Source organism: Melospiza georgiana, chromosome 18 (assembly GCF_028018845.1).
Source record: "Melospiza georgiana isolate bMelGeo1 chromosome 18, bMelGeo1.pri, whole genome shotgun sequence".
Classification (NCBI taxonomy): Eukaryota; Metazoa; Chordata; class Aves; order Passeriformes; family Passerellidae; genus Melospiza; species Melospiza georgiana.
The window spans coordinates 3,026,546-3,043,223 of record NC_080447.1 but is presented as its reverse complement, the minus strand read 5'-3'; the positions used below and the strand labels follow the sequence as shown (position 1 = coordinate 3,043,223).

The 16,678-nt window shown below is 52.8% G+C and overlaps 3 protein-coding genes across 3 annotated transcripts in view; 1 reads left to right on the top strand and 2 right to left on the bottom strand.

Annotated features, from left to right (window-relative positions):
* Positions 1–37: 37 nt before the first annotated feature.
* On the bottom strand, positions 38–3,661 carry PSMD9 (proteasome 26S subunit, non-ATPase 9). Its single transcript, XM_058036997.1, has 6 exons — positions 3,528–3,661; positions 3,333–3,435; positions 2,409–2,602; positions 1,876–1,977; positions 1,293–1,381; positions 38–962 (listed from the first exon to the last, which is right to left on the bottom strand). The coding sequence occupies exons 1-6, from the start codon at positions 3,639–3,641 to the stop codon at positions 935–937; spliced, it is 630 nt and encodes a 209-aa protein (XP_057892980.1). The 5' UTR covers positions 3,642–3,661; the 3' UTR covers positions 38–934.
* Positions 2,013–10,271, top strand: HPD (4-hydroxyphenylpyruvate dioxygenase). Its single transcript, XM_058036996.1, has 14 exons — positions 2,013–2,118; positions 4,999–5,025; positions 5,740–5,802; positions 6,583–6,687; positions 6,809–6,851; positions 6,939–7,021; positions 7,150–7,239; positions 7,331–7,434; positions 7,595–7,672; positions 7,825–7,987; positions 8,315–8,386; positions 9,190–9,312; positions 9,446–9,562; positions 9,647–10,271. The coding sequence occupies exons 6-14, from the start codon at positions 6,941–6,943 to the stop codon at positions 9,755–9,757; spliced, it is 939 nt and encodes a 312-aa protein (XP_057892979.1). The 5' UTR covers positions 2,013–2,118; positions 4,999–5,025; positions 5,740–5,802; positions 6,583–6,687; positions 6,809–6,851; positions 6,939–6,940; the 3' UTR covers positions 9,758–10,271.
* Positions 10,272–11,528: 1,257 nt separating this feature from the next.
* SETD1B (SET domain containing 1B, histone lysine methyltransferase) overlaps positions 11,529–16,678 on the bottom strand; it is a 47,466-nt gene continuing 42,316 nt past the window's right edge. The window contains exon 18 of the mRNA XM_058036805.1: positions 11,529–16,118. Coding sequence (XP_057892788.1) covers positions 15,945–16,118 — 174 coding nt within the window. The 3' untranslated portion in view covers positions 11,529–15,944. The remainder of the gene's footprint in view (positions 16,119–16,678) is intronic.

Sequence of the window (16,678 nt, the reverse complement as noted above, 5' to 3'; positions counted from 1 at the left end):
GAGGCTGCCCCAAATAACGACTTCTATGAGAACAGAGAGAGGCAATACTCAGTTTTATTGTTTTGGGAGACTATTTTGAAAGTTCAGCTGGAAATACGCTTTAAACAATCCAGTCATTCCCAGAATCCCTTCCAACAGTTTTTATGCACCTGTGGTGGTTTAGGAATGGTGTTCCCCAATTTACTGTTCCCACTGAAAACACCCCAGACCCTGTGCCACCCACTGCTCCTGCAGCAGGATGGAGAGGAGAATGGGAGGCACAAAAAAGTAAACCCTGTCCTGGCTGGAACCAGGAAAACACCCCAAAATCAACTCCTGCAAATAAACAATTTTTTTTAAAAATTAAAAGAAAATAGAGAGAGAAGCTAGGAGTGTTCTTATCATGACTACATAAAGTACTAGAAGTTCCAAAAGTAGAATTATAACCCCTATTCTTTACCTCATTGTGTTAAATAACTGGGCATTCCAAAAATCCTTTCAGTATGTTCACTGACTTTAAAAGTTGTGGCAACATGGGAAGATGAAGTATCAAACTTGCATATCTCTTGTCTGTCATCTACTGTGACAGGCATCAAAAAGTGCTCTAGGACTTTTTAGCATATATTACATGATATTCAGTGAGGAGTTTTAAAGGGGAGAAAAAAGGAATGCTCTGTTATCACCAAAAAAGGGCATTTCAAGCTCTTTGGAGCATGTATCAAGTGGGATTTGGGTCTCTCTAGAGCCTTATTCTAAATTGAGACAAGGTGGAAGAGATAAGAAGCCACATCTTGCAGCTCTGCAGGTTCCTCCTGACAACCAGTGCAATTCTGAACTGCAGAACTCTGCCAGAACCCTCCAGGCACCAGAGGTCACAGCAACACCACGTTTTCAAACCAGATCAGAGTCCAGAAAGCAGGAACAAGCTTCAGCTTTATTGTTCTCCCAGCCATGGTCATCTTTGTAAAGGAATGATATTGCAGCTGAAAAAGAAGAGGGTAGGAGGAAATATTAAATTTTCATTTCTCAGACAGGCACAGAAGACCTGGCATGGGATGGCTCAGACCCACCACAACCCTCCTCCACTGGCTTCCCAGACAAACCAGCCACTGAGACCTTCCTGCCTGTGCTCATGTTTGATGGAACTCCACTCCCTGTATCCCTGTGCAGCACCAGCAGCCTCCAGCTCCCTGGTGCCCACCTGTGAGGTCTGTGACAGCGGGCAGTGACACAGCCAGGGCTGGCCCTGCTCAGGAAATGTGCCCTGAGCTGGTGAAAGCCTTTCTTCCCTCCCAAGTGAAACAGTAGCTCACCCCAGGAGGCCCTTCCCGGCCCAGCGCTTTGGAGTCAGCCCCACGTGCACCCTTCTGCCCCCACGGATCACTGTCACACTCAGGGGTCTCTGAAAGAGAGGAAAAAATAGAAAAATAACCAAAATGTTTCACTTTTCCATCACAAAGTCAATTCCCTTCTTTTCCTGAAGCACACAAAGAACATTGAGCCCAAGGAACTGTTCTGCAGCAGTGCCCACTCCCCCTCCTGTGGCCATAACTGAAAGAAGGGAGTGTTTTGTGTGAAGTCATCTCCAGGAGATCCCTCACTTCCACCACCAAGCACTTAATGGCTGTGGCAGCTTCTCTGGCCAGGCCACGAGGGTGGCACAGCAATGCTGCTGCAGAGAGTCCCCAGGGAGAGCAAACAATGCTCTCACCTCTCAGCTCTTCCATTGATGAGCAAATAGCTCAGTGCTGTGAGAGAGCAAGGCTACAGCTGCACAGACTGAATCTGACACTGTTTCTGACAGGGAAATTATGATTCCAGAGATCCAAGTTCCATAGAAAGAGCTGTGGCTAACAGACAGGCAAGAGAATGCAGCCACAGCAGGAATGAGCTCACCCCCTCGCTGTGCTGCACCACCGTGGCAATGTTCTGCAGGTTCTGGAAGTTGTTTGCATTGACAGATCCAAACTCCACAATCTCATCATCAACTTGAAGTCCCTGGACAGAGATAGAAGAGAGATGAGCATCTGCATTCTCCAAAGACAGGAGCAACACCCTTCACCCAGCCACAGGGAGACAGATGTGCTACAACACCCCTCATACTCAGGCAAGTGAACATCACTACAGCCACAGGGAGAGGTGAGTGTTCATTCCTCTGTTCTGTTTCATGGGAGGAAAAATACTGAGGCTGGAATGGTCAGTGAGGTGTGGAAAGAGCTGTGGTGCCAGGACACAGCTCAGAGAATGAACATCCATCTCATCCCTGTACAGTGACCAGCCCCTTCATAGGACACCCCAACATGATAAAAAGAAGGGGTTGACACCCTAATCAAGGCCCCAGCTTATTCCCACTGATTAACAAGAGGCAGAGGGAGCCTGAGCTGCCTGGCTCCAGCCAAACCCTTCCCCACAAGCTGTGCCCCACGTACCGAGACGCTGGCGGGAGAGCCGGGGCTCACGGAGTTCACTTTGGCAAAGGCCTGGGGCAGGCTCTGGCTCTGGCTCATGGCCTCAGCCAAGGCCTCTGCCTCATCCCTGGCGTGTTTCTCCTTCTCCCGGGCGTGCAGCTTGTGCAGAGCTTCCTCCACCTGCTTCATCACGGCCTTGTGATCATTCTGCAAACCTGTGGGTGACACCATGAGCACACAGGGAGCGGGAGAGGCTTCCCCCAAAGGGCTCTCAGCTGTTCCCCCTGCAGTCACACAGAGCAGTGCCCTGGCTGTCTCTGATGTCAGCAAGAGCCTCTGCTCTATCTGCTGGGGCCTGGTGCCAGCCCAGCAGATGTTTATCAGTAAAAGACACAGAGAAAACCACCCTACAAATTTTGGTAAACATGCAAAGGCCGAAGGGCTGCGAGGCCCGTGATCCCTTAGCACTCAGTAAGCAGCTTAAGTCTTCTTTCCATTAAGTCACCTGCCCTGAGGATGGGCACTGGGAACGCCTGCGATGAAATAAATATGAAGCTGCTTCCTATCCAAATTTTATTCTACAAACAGCTCAGAAAAGCTTTGTTGTGTTTCACAGATCCCAAATGGCTCCGCAGCAGTGGCAGAATTTCAGTGCTGCTGCAGCAACACGTGTTCAAAAGCATTTTACTGACTCAGCCCAGGCGGCAGCTCCGAGCGCTGAGCAGAACCTGGGGAACAGGCTCAGAACAGCCCCGGGCCCCGGTTCTGAGGAATTACAACGAGCGCCATGGGGGTTCCAGAGAGCTCCGCGGTTCCGCGGTGCCCGTTCCCGGGCAGAGGCCGCGTTTGCCCCGCACATGCCGGTTTCGCTGGCTCATCCCGCGGGATGGGGCGCGGCCCGGTCCCGGGAAGGGCCCCCCCGCCCGGTTCCCGTTCCCCGCTCACAGATGATGTTGTGCCGGGCGGTGCGCACTTGGTACAGGTCGATGTCCGAGCGGGGGAAGCCCTCGGCGTCCACCAGCGGCTCGTGCATCCCGACGCCCTTTTGCTGTGAGGGGAGAGGCGGCGGTTGGGAGGGGGCCGAGCCCGCGGGCCCGCACGGCGCCCCCCGGCCCGGCCCGGCCCTGCCCGGGCACTGACCCCCTCCAGGAGCTCGTAGCACGCCTTGATCTGGGCTTCAATCTCGTCCTTGCGCCGCACCAGCTGCTGCACATCGCTGACGGTGACCGGGCGGCCCCCGCCGGCATCCGCCATGGCCGCGGCCGGACGGGAGCCGGGACGGGCGCGGGGCGGGGCCGGGGGCGGGGCCAGCGGGGCCCGTGAGGCGATGACAGGCGGGGACAGAGCGGGGACACGGGGTGACACAGCGGGGACACGGCGGGAACACAGTGATGGCAATAACGGGGTGGCACAGCCGCGTCACTGCCTCTGCGGCACACCGCTGTGGCGCTGGCATGGGGGGCGCAGCGGTGTCACCGTCACTGGGTCACGCTGCTCTGGTGGTGCCATGGGGCGGCTCTGATGGTGACACGTGGTGGCACAGCAGTGTCACCACCAGTGAGTTAAGCAGCTTTGATGGTGACATGTAGTAGCACAGCGGTGTCACCACCACTGGGTGACACAGCCAGGTGCACGATGTTATGTCCCTGTCCCTGCTGCTGGCCCCTCTCCAGTCTGTGGCCCAGTGCATTTGCCGAGTGTGGCATCCATGTCCCGGGCAGTGTGACAGGGGACAGCCCTGTCGCACTGAGACCCCCACCCCTGTCCTCCGTGCCGCTGGCACCACCCAATCCCCCCGTGCTCATCCCCTCCGGCCTTGCTGGTGGCTGCGACTTCCCACCACTCCCAGCCGGGTGGAGTTTGTGCACTGATGTCTCCCCGGCAGGGCCATCTCTTGTCCCCTCCTCCTGCTGTCCCACATTTTGGGGTCCCTGCAGCGCTGGGCTCGCCGGGGCTGAAGGTGGCCCCGTGCCCAGACACCAGCCGGGCTCCGCAGGCTGTCCCGGCTCAGCGCTGCCCATGACATGTCCCCAGGGAGGGTGAATGTCCCCAGGGGCAGCGGGCGGGCCGGGGGATGTGCTGCCCGAATTGCGTCACCCCCGGTGCCCGGTGACACACGCGGGGCGGGGGTTTGGCTGCGGGGTCAGCGGGGTCCCCACCCTCCGCGGAGCCTCACGTGCTGCACTCGGTGCCCCCGCAGGGCTGCAGGAGCCGTGACACGGCCCCGGTGACAGCCACCCACCGCCCCGCTTGGGCAGCTCCCGGCCCAAAGCTTCCCTGGGTTGGTGCTGGGAGAAGGTGGGGCCGAGGAGGAGCCTCCCCGTCCCGTTATATTGAAAGCGCCCCGTTCTGAAGCTCTCTTTGCTTCCATCACATCGCCAGGTCACAAACATGGTGAGGGCAGCAGATGGGAATTAATTCAGACATCGGGGGCTCCATGCACGAGACACTTTTGGAGATTTAAGCTCTGCTTGAGCTCGGATTTTCCAGTGACTGTGCTGGACGTGGCACAGCAGAGCTGCTCTCACAGCCTGACCTTTGGATTCAGCTCCCTGGGGGCTGCTGTACCTGCCTGTCCCACTAATGTCCCTCTTTTCTCATTCTCTTTCAGACGTCCTACACAGACAAGGGAGAAAAGGTAAGAGTTGTGTCCCTGTCCTGCCCCTCTGCCTGGTGTGAAACATCGGTCGTGTTCCTGCAGATTGTGTCAATTCCTAGATTACCTGTTGAAATTAGAAGTAAAACTGCTCTGGGCCACACAAGATCCTTGTTGTAAATTAGTATTAATCATTGAAATTTTTGGTTTGGGAGGAGAGTGACAAAGAGATGGATATTTCCCAGTCAAGTCAAGCCTTAAGCTGAATCCTCATTCCATGCAACATTTATTTCCAAATGCTGCATTTTTTGCCTCCTTTTTCACTGTTAAAGTGTTTCCAGTGCTGGGTGTCCTGTGCCGGCTTGGGCAGTGGTGGGGAACGGAGCAAAGGGGATCTGTCCTGGTGCTGGTGGTTGTGTAAGAGCTTTTGTGGAATAATTAATCTTTAACACAGTGAGGTTTGCAGGTGGGCAGCTCGCTGGGATGGCCACTTGTGGGGAGCACTGGGAGAACTGGGACTGTGGCTGTGGGCAAAAGTGAATCAGTGCTTTGTATCTTCCAGCCTGCAGTGCAGGATCCTGCAGCGGGACTTGACTGTAAAGCACTTTGGAAAATCACCATCTGGGGGCTGTTCCACCAGTTAATGCAGATGCATTTTCAAGGTCCCAGCTGCTGCTTCCCCCTGCTCCAGAGCCGAGCAGTGCTGCAGGAAATGCAGCAGCAGCAGCTTTCAGCTCCATTTTCCTTTCCTTTCAGCCCCAACGAGGTCGCTTCATCCACTTCCACTCCATCACCTTCTGGGTCGGCAATGCCAAGCAGGTGAGAGGCTGCAGCTGCCAGGCACACGTGTAAGGGGACAGCAGTGCCAGGGGACAGCAGAGCCAGGGGACAGCAGAGCCAGGGGACAGCAGTGCCAGGGGACAGCAGAGCCAGGGGACAGCAGTGCCAGGGGACAGCAGTGCCAGGGGACAGCAGTGCCAGGGGACAGCTCCCAGGCCGGGGCAGGCCGGGCTCTGCAGGCATTGGCTGCCCGGGGGGTGTTGGTTCCTCCCGGCAGCCCCTGGGCCGGGGATGTGCCGTGTCCCAAAGCCCAGCCCTGGCCTGGCTCCGGTGGCCTTGGTGGCCTTGATGGCCCTTGCGCAAGGTGAGGGGCGGCTCCTGGGGGTGGGACATGGGACATGGACCTGGGCACGTGGCCAGGCCCAGCTGTGGCCACCAGCCTGCAGAGCTGCGTGGGCTCGTGGCAGCTGATCTCCAAACCTTGCCCTGGTCTCCATCCCCCACCCCTGTGCTTCACACCTGAGCTGCTTTTCACGCAGCCTCACAGAACAGGGGACACCCAGAAATGTCTCCTGCTCCATGGCAGCCCTCACAGAAAGCTCTGGAGGCAGCACTTCCCACTGAGTTTGGGCTTTTTCCTCAATCCTGGCCCTTTCTTGCCTCTGCCTGTTCCCCCCGGGCTGCTGGAGGAGGCAGAGAAGCTGCTGCCTGTTCTCACACACACAAGTGTGACTTGCACCTGCCTTGGTGGCTGTTCTCCATGGCCTGTGGGCCACCAGCACCACAGCTTCACCCAGAGGGACTCTCCCCTGCCCACAGGCTGCATCCTACTACTGCAACAAGCTGGGCTTCGAGGAGCTGGCCTACCGCGGGCTGGAGACCGGCAGCAGGGAGGTGGTGTCACACGTCATCAAGCAGGACAAGGTAAGGGAGCCCCTGACAGAGGTGCCACTGCCAGGGCAGGGAAAGGTGAGGTGGTGTCAGACCCACCATGAACACCATCACCTGTGGCTCCATCCTCACCTCTGCTCCTCTTCCTCGGCAGATCGTGTTTGTTTTCTCCTCCGCTCTGAACCCAGGGAATGAGGGTAGGTGTCACTGGGGGGGATGCAGTGGGAAATGAACAAAGCAGCTCTGCTCATGCCTGTGCCTGTTCCTGTTCCTGCTTGGGGCAGAGATGGGGGAGCACCTGGTGAAGCACGGGGACGGCGTGAAGGACGTGGCCTTTGAAGTGGAGGACTGTGACTTCATCGTGCAGGTGGGCAGCCCCACTGTCCCCTCCCACACAGCCCCCCAAAACGGTGAGGGGAGGCAGGAGGGCCTGGGGATGTCTCCCCCTGGCCTGGAGGGGCTGTGGCAGGACAGGATCTCTCTCCTTCTGCCCAGAAAGCCAAGGAGCGCGGTGCTGTGGTGGTGAAGGAGCCGTGGGTGGAGCAGGACAAATTTGGGAAGGTGAAATTCGCAGTGATCCAGACGGTGAGTGGCAGGGCAGGGCCATGGAGCTGCCTGCACCTGGGAGGCCCCTGCAGAAACAAAGCCACAACAGAACCACTTTGCCCCCTCACAGTACGGTGACACCACCCACACCTTGATAGAAAAGCTCAACTACAAGGGCCTGTTCCTCCCTGGGTACCACCCACCCCTCTTCAAGGACCCCCTGCTGCCCAAGCTGTGAGTACTTTCCAGAGGCTCCTGCCTTGCTCTGCCATCGTGTTCTGGTGGGATATCCCACCGAGGAGCTGGACAGGTCCCCACTGCCTTGCCCTGGAGCCCCCTGAGCTGTGGGGTACCCCTGGGCCTGGCTGAGACCCCTCTTTGTCTCCCCCCACAGACCAAGTGGCAAGCTCAGCTTTGTTGATCACGTTGTGGGGAACCAGCCTGACCTCCAGATGGTCCCAGTGGCAGACTGGTAAGGGTGGGCAGAGCTGGTGCGGGTGGGATGGAGCAGCAGCACAGCTCTGCTGGTCTCACCACTCCTGCCAGGGCTGATGAAGCCAGAGCACAGCTCCATTTCTGTGGGGATGGAGCAAGGCCTTGACTGTGCCCTGGTGACCTGGGCAGGTACCAGAAGAACCTGCTCTTCCACCGCTTCTGGTCAGTGGATGACAAGCAGCTGCACACCGAGTTCAGCGCCCTGCGCTCCATCGTGGTCACCAACTACGAGGAGACCATCAAGATGCCCATCAATGAGCCAGCCCCTGGCAAGAAGAAATCCCAGATTCAGGTGGGTGGATGCTGGTGGTTGATCCATGTGGCTGCCTCCACTCCCAGGGGAATCTTGGTCAAGGAACAGGGACCAAGGGTCGGTGATGTGGAGCCAGAGCAGAGCTGCTGTGCTGAAGTGCCTGCTAGAAAGGAATCCTGGCTCTGCTTGGGCCTGACAAACCCCAGGGGAGCTGCTGGGCAGAGGCAGTTTACCCCATCTCATCAACAGTGTCTGTCATCGTGTGGTGCCCCTGGGCTGATCTTGCCTGCACATTTTTAAGCCCACACCATCCCTTCACAGCTGTAGCTGTGCTGTCACTGCCATGGTGACATCTTTTCCCTGTAGGAATACGTTGATTACTACGGAGGGGCTGGAGTTCAGCACATCGCACTGAACACGCCCGACATCATCTCAGCGGTGAGTGCAGCCTTGGGACCCCCCTGCCCTGGGATCCCTGCCCTGGCACCTCCCTGCCCTCAAACCCCCTGCCCTGGCACCTCCCTGCCCTCAAACCCCCTGCCCTGGGACCTCCCTGCCCTGGGATCCCTGCCCTGGGATCCCCCTGCCCTGGGATCCCTGCCCTGGGACCTCCCTGCCCTCAAACCCCCTGCCCTGGGACCCTCCCTGCCCTGGGATCTCCCTGCCCTGGGACCCCCCTGCCCTGGCTCTGGGCACGGTGCTGCTCATCACAGGGTGCACCGTGACCCTGTCAGGGCACAAGGACACAGAGCTCACGGCCTTTGTGCTGTGGTTGTTTTACAACCAGCCTTAACTGCCCAGGGGTCAAAGGGACCTGCTGCACCTGTGAGCTGCCTGTCCCTCCAGCTTAAAGCAGTTGGGGTCTGTAGGGTCCTCGGTGGCACCTTTGTCCTTGCAGGGTGCCTGGTGGGACACAGCCAGCCCAGGCTGAGCCCCACAGCCCATCACCCACCTTCAGCTGGGGCAGGTCTGGGTTGAGCACCCAGGCTTGGGCTCCTCTCCAGACCAAGGCATCAGGCCAGAGCAGGACAAATGATCTTGCACAGCTCTCTGCAGTGCCTGGGGAGGACACCTTGGGCCTGCCCATTCGTGGTGCCAGAGTGAAATGATGAGACAGGTTCTCCTGCCTGAGGTTGGCCAATGCCATGGGAAAGCATCTCCTGGCACTGCCCATGCCAGGAAATGCTCCTGGCACAAACCCCTCCCAAGCTGAGCCCTGCTGGGTCTCCCCTGCCTTGCAGATCACCAACCTGAAGCAGAGGGGCATGCAGTTCATGGATGTGCCCTCCAGCTACTACCAGGTGCTGCGGGAGAGGCTCAAAACTGCCAAAATCAAAGTGAAGGAGAACATTGACAAGCTGGCGGTGAGTCAGGGGGGAAAGGCCTGCCCAGGGCTGGAGCAGCTCCCCACAGTCCCTGCAGGGATGTGAGTGACACAGAGACCCCCACCTGCTCCTCTGTGGGTCTTTGAGCTGTCCCCTCATTTCTTTCCTCCAGGAGCTGAAAATCCTGGTGGATTTTGATGAAAAAGGCTACTTGCTGCAGATCTTCACCAAACCAGTCCAAGACAGACCCACGGTGTTTCTGGAGGTGATCCAGAGGCACAACCACCAGGTTGGTTTGAGTTTGTCCCTCTGGTCCTGGCCAGGAGCCCTCAGGGCCACCCAGCCCTGGTCCCTAACGGTGCCACCCCTGCAGGGCTTCGGTGCTGGGAACTTCAAGTCTCTGTTTGAGGCCATTGAAATGGATCAGGATGCCAGAGGAAACCTGACTGTGCTGGAGCCCAATGGGGAGACCAGGAGGATGTAGGGGATGGCAGCAAGTGCCACCCTCATCCCCAAGGAGCTGCATCCCAAATGAACTGGGAAACACCCCACGTTTTGGTAAATAGCTCAGACTGGAGTGCCACAAAGCCAGGGAAGCCACTGCCAAGCTGGACAATGCAAAAGGACCCAAGAGCTCTCCCAGCCCAGCCCTGGCACTGCCCTTCTGTGACCTCCTGGGAGATGGGGTGTGGGAAATAGCAAACACACTCTCAAAAAGCAGCTTAATCTGATCCAAACCATGGAATTCTTAACAAAAGGGCAGGTTTAAGGCATGTGCCAAAGACATGCAGCTACAGAGGAAGACAGAAGAAACAACTGGGAGTGCTCAAATTCAGTCTACCCAAAGTTTTAATTTTAGCTACACGGGAAGCTGCGACGGCACAGAGGCGTTTTCCTCTCTGCACATCTCCTTTTGTAAGATTTTGGTTTAATTGCTTTTAGACTCAATCTTCAATTTGAAATTGCTGAGAATAAACATGGTTTTAGGGTAGCTCCAACACTCTGGAATGAGAATTAATTGTATTTACATATTTCAGCCTTCCCAAGGCAACAGGGTCTTGCTCTAATACCTGTAAATTCCTGCATTGATGATGGGTTGGGGTTTCTCCCATGTTTCCAGCAGTAATTGCTGGCACTGGCAGCAGTTCCTTGGCTCAGATCCTGGCTGCATGTGCAAAGTCCCCTCTGGGTGTTGCTCTGGAGTTGTCCTTTGCACGGGGAATTCCTCCCCAAAGCAATAAATCCCTTTTCTGGCCTGAGTGCCTGGGCAGTCCCTGTGTTCCCAGGGGCTGCAGCTCCAGCACTCCCTGTGTTCCCAGCTGCTGCAGGACACCCTGGGGTGCTGTTCCCCTTTTCCCAGCAGGGGAGCTCTCAGAGCCCAAGCAGCCCCAGCCCTCAGCCCAGGATGGGCTCCTCTGACCCCCAGCCCCCTCCCGGCTGAGCCCCCCAGGTGTGGCTGTGCTGCAGCCCTGCCCTGTGCTCACCTGAGCCATGCAGGAGCTGGGCTGAGGTCTCCTCCAGCCTCTGTCCTTTCTCTTCCACCTCCTCCTCCATCAGCCATTGCCCTTGGCCCTGCTCCAGGTGTTTATTTGTGAATAAAAGCTCCGAGAGGCCATCCTGACCCCCCAGCAGCAGCCCCCATTGTTGGGGGTACATGTGCCAAACCTGAGCACTCCCCAGCTGCCCCTTCCCTGGGTCCCAGGGAGCAGAGCTAATCCAGATTTCAAACAATCACAGAATATCCTGCAAGGGACCCTCATGAATCACCCAAGTCCAACTCCTGGCAATTTGAATAAACTGATTTTAAAAGAAAGAAAGCAAAGAGCCTCTGGCCACAACAGCCTCACACACCACTGACCCCTCACCTGGTGGTTAAGGGCTTTTGCCTCCATAAAGTTAAAAATAAATAAATAAATAAAGGATATGAAATCAGAGCAATCCAGGGGAGAAGGAGGAGCAGGGACCCCTCACCTGCAGAGTTGGACAGGTTTGGGACTCCTGGTTCACTGTCAGGAGAGCTCTGCCTCAGCTCTCCAAGGCTCTCAACACTGTTAATACTGAGACAAAATGTACAGACTAGAATCACTCACATATTTCTTTCATGCAATACAACGTTGCTTAAATTCATTTCCTGCTCACCAGAATTAATATTTTCAGTAAACTTTGCTGAAAATCAGTTCTTCACACTGTTCTTGTTCTGCATCTGCCTCCTTGAGCTCTCACAGCTCCCAGGTAATATATTAAGCACAACATAATTTTTCTGTAAGAAAAGTCAGTATATTTATGGTTTGCTTTATAAAAGTTACTATAATACAATGGTACATAGTATTCAATTCACAAAAATATGAACAAATATATACAGCATGACACATCCACAACAAAAACACTTTCTTCAAAACAAGATACATACTGGTGACAGATTCTATATGCACAAAACATCCCTAAATTTATAAATTTGCTTAACCAAAGAAAAAGCAGAAATTCTAAATCTTCAAAGCAGAGTTGTTTTTTTAAAGGAACTTTAGAAAAAAAAAATTAAATTTATTGCAAACAATTTGACCTGCCTACTTTTAAAGGAGGCCCTTGATTACCACGCTGGGAATTAAAACCAGAAAACTGCAAGAATTGGGAGCTGGGTGTTCCACTTTGCTTCAAAACTGCCCCATTGTTTTAGAGTGTCCTTCTTGATGTGTTTGCACTTGGACAAATCCTACAGTGGCAACTGAGGAAACTCATAAAAACAAAACAAATATTAAACTGAAAAAATCCAGTTGCTAATTTGCTTAAATACATTTTAGGGTGTCTATTAGACTGTACACATTTCCTTGCTTGAAATAAATAGATTTTGCACATAAGGTTTCAGACTGAGGGAGGGGGGAAAGAAGAAGCCTTGACTTGGCAATTTTTTGTCTTCAGTTTCTTAATGCTTCTAATTGCATCTATTTATTTGACAAAAAAACCCCATATTTATACAGAATTTACATTATACAAAGCTTGACACAAGCTGTAAATGCCACCAGCTCCTTTGCTATACTCAGTCCTTCTTCCTCCCCATCTTGACATGATTTAGAGCTGGAATCTGTTTAAAAAGAACTCCAAATTACAATAGTCACTTTTAATAAACTATTTACATGCTCTTGAAGTACAAAGAAATCAGCAAAAAAATTTCAACATGTTTCTACAAGAAACAGTGTTCGAAGAGAAGATTCTTGAGTTCGCCTATGTACAGAAAATGCATTTTTTATACTTCAAAATCCTTTTTTTTCCTTAAATTTTTATTTTGTACAGAAATGCACTGAAATGATCCCTGAAAAAGGTCACAAAAACCAGAACTGAAACTACTGTATTTGTTGGGGTTTTAAAATGATGGTTGTTTTTTCTGTCCTTGTAGAAATAAGCTGCTCTGTACAATATAAATAACTGCAGGATGAGCCCCATGCCCTCCAGCCCCCCAGCTCCTGTGGCTGCCAGCACAGAGGCACCTCCACTCCCACAGCTGCAAACCAATTAAATTCTATTTCCATCCTTTTGCTCTTTTTTCTTGGGTCATTTCTCCCAGGGAGATGGAATTTTGCAGAGAGCACTGTCAATGTCTCTCCTTTTTTTGTCTTGGGCTCAAATTGAAGTGACAATAAATGTGGGGATGGGTTTTTCAGTGGAGAAAAGCAGAGTCCCTGTAAGCAGCACGTGCTGCTGAGGCTCCCTTGTCCCTGTCACTGTTCCCAGGGAGCCTGTGCTGAATGGAACCACAGCGACCACAGCTCCTGCCCTGCTCTCATCCCAGCCCTACCAAGCACAGGGCAAAGGATCTGAGGCCTCTCCCACCCATCTGTGGCTGCAGGGCTCCCCTGGCAGGGACAGGGCACCCATGGAAATCACTGCACCAGGCCAGGGAGTTCTCACCATAAAATGATTTGTTTGGAGGTCAGGAAGCTTCTCAGTCCAAGACAAAAATCTCCCAGGGAGGACTCAGCAAGCCAAGATTTATGGGGAAAAAGAGAATTGTCAGGTTTGGCTTTGAGACCAGACATGATTTTTCAGAAGTGCTGTGGCTTCAACAGCTCTGTTCCTTCCTGGGGAAGTGCTGGGAGATCAGCTCTTCTAAAAACTCACATTATTTGTCTGGGATCCTAAAAGGGGATGAATTACAGGCAGATTCAGAAGTACCCAAGTGATTTAGGTGCTCATGGTCTTTGGCACCCAAATCCCTCTGGTGCTCCTAAAACACAGGACCTGAAGGTGACAGGGACCTTCCTCCCCAAGGATTAAGGCAAACTGCAGGGGCTGCTCCCAGCCAGGGCACAGAGATGTGCTGGGAACACAGGGCTGGCCCAGCTGGGGTGTCCTCACCCCCACAAATCCACTACTGATGTACTGGATTGATGGAGCAGAAAGGGAGAAGGCCAAGGACAGGGGCTTCAGTTCTGACACACAGGAAACTTCTGTGCATTTCCAAAGCCTTGCCAGTCAAAGGCCAAGCTGTGGAGATGCCAACCAACACACTGAATCTCACTCAAAAAAAACCAAACTAAACTGAGCAGCTGGCTTGACTCCCAAATGCCATCACTGCAGTTCCAACCAACATTCAGAGACAGAAACTTGTGCTTCTCATGATTTTAGGTTCTGGGTCACCAACACCCAGGAGCTGGAGAGATTTAGGAAGGAAGAGGAGAAACAAAACAGAACTGAAAGAAAAGCAGAGATGGACCATGGGCTGTCCAGTCTCAGAGCCAATTTGCTTGCCCTCAGGCAGGAACACAGGTGGTGTTAAGGCAGCTTGCAGCCCTCTGTGTGCTCCTGCTCCCTCAGCCCTTTTGTCTGGAGCAGAAATACAGAGCAGAGGTCTAACCTACATCACAAACTCCACACTGCAGTGCAGGCCTGGCAATTCCATGGAACAGCTGAAAAAACTTCCAGGAACCTCTTTTGCAAGGTTGTCACCTCTGAGGGGGGTTTGGAAAGAACACAAGAATGCAGCTGTGCAATTTGCTCTGTGGGGAGAAGGTGTTTAGTTATGCAGATAATCTTCCATTTCAGAATGACATTGCAGCTTCCCCTTACAAGCCAATTAAAAGGGGTTTAGTACAACTAATCTCTACTTTTAAAGCAGGAGACATTCAATGCAAATTGAATCAATGCAAACTGATCCTGTCTATACCTGAATGCTGGTGTAACATTTCCAGATCTCATCCAAACAATTCTTTTTTTGGTGTTTGGTCCCATTTTTAAATGGAACCTCTTGAAGACCTGCAACCTTCACCTCAGCACATCTACAAGGACAAAATATATTAAGAAATCATTTTAAAACATGCCTTCCAAAGGTAGAGAAGCAATTCATTTGCATGCTATAGATGGGGGGGACAGAATTGCTTTCAGGGACATTTCTACCATGATTTTCTGGAGGGACAGGACCACCCCTGGCCAAGTTACTGAGTAACAGAGGGAGGAGAGCAGCAGGGCACAGCCTGCTCCTATCACAGGAGGCATCTCCCACATCCAAGGACAGAGCAAATACTCCCTGTAAAACACTGGAAGGGCAGGGAAATGCAGATGAAAGTGAGAAAAAATGAATACAAGTCACACATCAGCCTGATTCCCACCCACAGGAACAAAGTCCTGCTACAAACGTGGGCTGTAGTCTTTGCTTGCAAGCAGGGCAGGATTTCTACAGCATCAACAGGGGCTGAGCTCTCCACTCAAAGTCAGCCTCTCCTGCAAGCAAGACAAGCCCATCCCCAAGGAATGGGCATCCCCAAAGGCCACAAATGACCCCACCTCTCCCTAGTGACTGAAGTACCCAAGGGTTTCTCACGTGCAGCTGCAGAGGTTTTGATCCCCCATGGACCAGCATGGCATGGAAAATGAGAGGGGAGCCCAAGGAGGGGAGCTGAGCTCTGGCTGACCTGACCCTGCCCTGGGGTCTGGCTGAGGGGCCTTGTTCAGGCTCATCCCTAGGGAAAAGGCAGGACAGCTCAGCTCTAGTCCCACTGTGGACACATCACACACACACACACACCCCTAAGCACTCACTCACTCACTCACACACCCCCAAGCCTCTGGCTTGCTCTGTAACATCAACCTTACATTTATTTACAGCTTACTCTGAGAAATCTGTGCAATTTCAGCCACTCAAGCTCCCAACAAACCCTATATGGCATTTTCAGTCTCTGCTTCACATTTAAACGTTGAATGTCTTTTTCAACCAACGAAAACTGATGAGAAAAAGGTAGCAGCATTTATGAAACAATGAAGGCTTATAGGAACAATTAAAAAAAAAAAGGTACCATTATCCCATTATGGAGCATTACTTCAGGGACTGAACAGAGAAGCTAGTGTTTGGATAGACCATGCCACAAAAGGTAGCCACCTTTTTGTGTGCGTGTTGGATCTGAAAAGGAAAAAGCACCTGAAACATGAACAGTCCTCGTAAGCGTGTGCGCTTTTTGCTTTCACTCAGGATCCTGGCAGAAGTGCGAAACTTGCTTGGTTTTCTTCTCTTTTTCCTCTTTTTTTTTTTTTTTTTTGGTAAGTATTTTTTTGCTTTTAAATTTTTTTCTTCCTTTTTTTTTCTGTAGGTTTTTTTTTCCTCTTTTTTTGGCAAAGTGCAACCACACCTGGTTACCACAGTTTTGACATGGCCGAAGGTGCAAGTGTGACGAGAAACCTCGAGTTCAGTTCAGGGTTCCCCTGCAGTTCTCAGAGCCACAGAGACACGGGATCTTTACATCCTCAATTGGAAACTTGTAGTCGTAGGTAATTTCCTCGTTCACATTGATGTGCTGCTTGGAGTAGATAACGATCTTCTTTTGAGACTCCACCGTGATCACTTTAGCATAACAATTTGGCTGCAAGGGTGACACAACAGGTGAGGATGCAGGTTCCAGAGTGCCACAGCTTTCCAGCCTCCTTACAATTATTTCAAGATAAAATAAAACAGGGCAGCCCTTTCCCGAGACAACCCAGCCACACTTTCAGAGCCTAGACTCAGGAGGGAGGTATGAAGCCAGAAAATAGAGCAGCCCCCCTTGTGCTGCTCCAAAATATCCACATTCTGCTCATTTGTGGAGCAAAAGAGCCTGGATGATGCTCCATCAATTTTGTCCCAGGTTAAGAGAAGCTCAATGCTTAACAGTTTGGCCAGGCAGGCAAGTCTGAGAGCAGACTGCAGCACAGAGCAGAGCAGGAAACAGCAGGGATTATTTTCCCATGCGGACACTAGAAGGAGCTGAATTTCCCACAGCTGAAATTTGCTATGTTTTAAGGAAATATTTGTTAGATTTGCTCGCTCAGTGTCCATCAGGTTCCCTGAGACAGCCAGAAGGGCTCCTGAGTGCACTCAGTCTCCCTGCATGTTTCACTCCTCAGGTCTCTCCAAGCTCTTTTACACTCCTTTAGACCCTGCTCT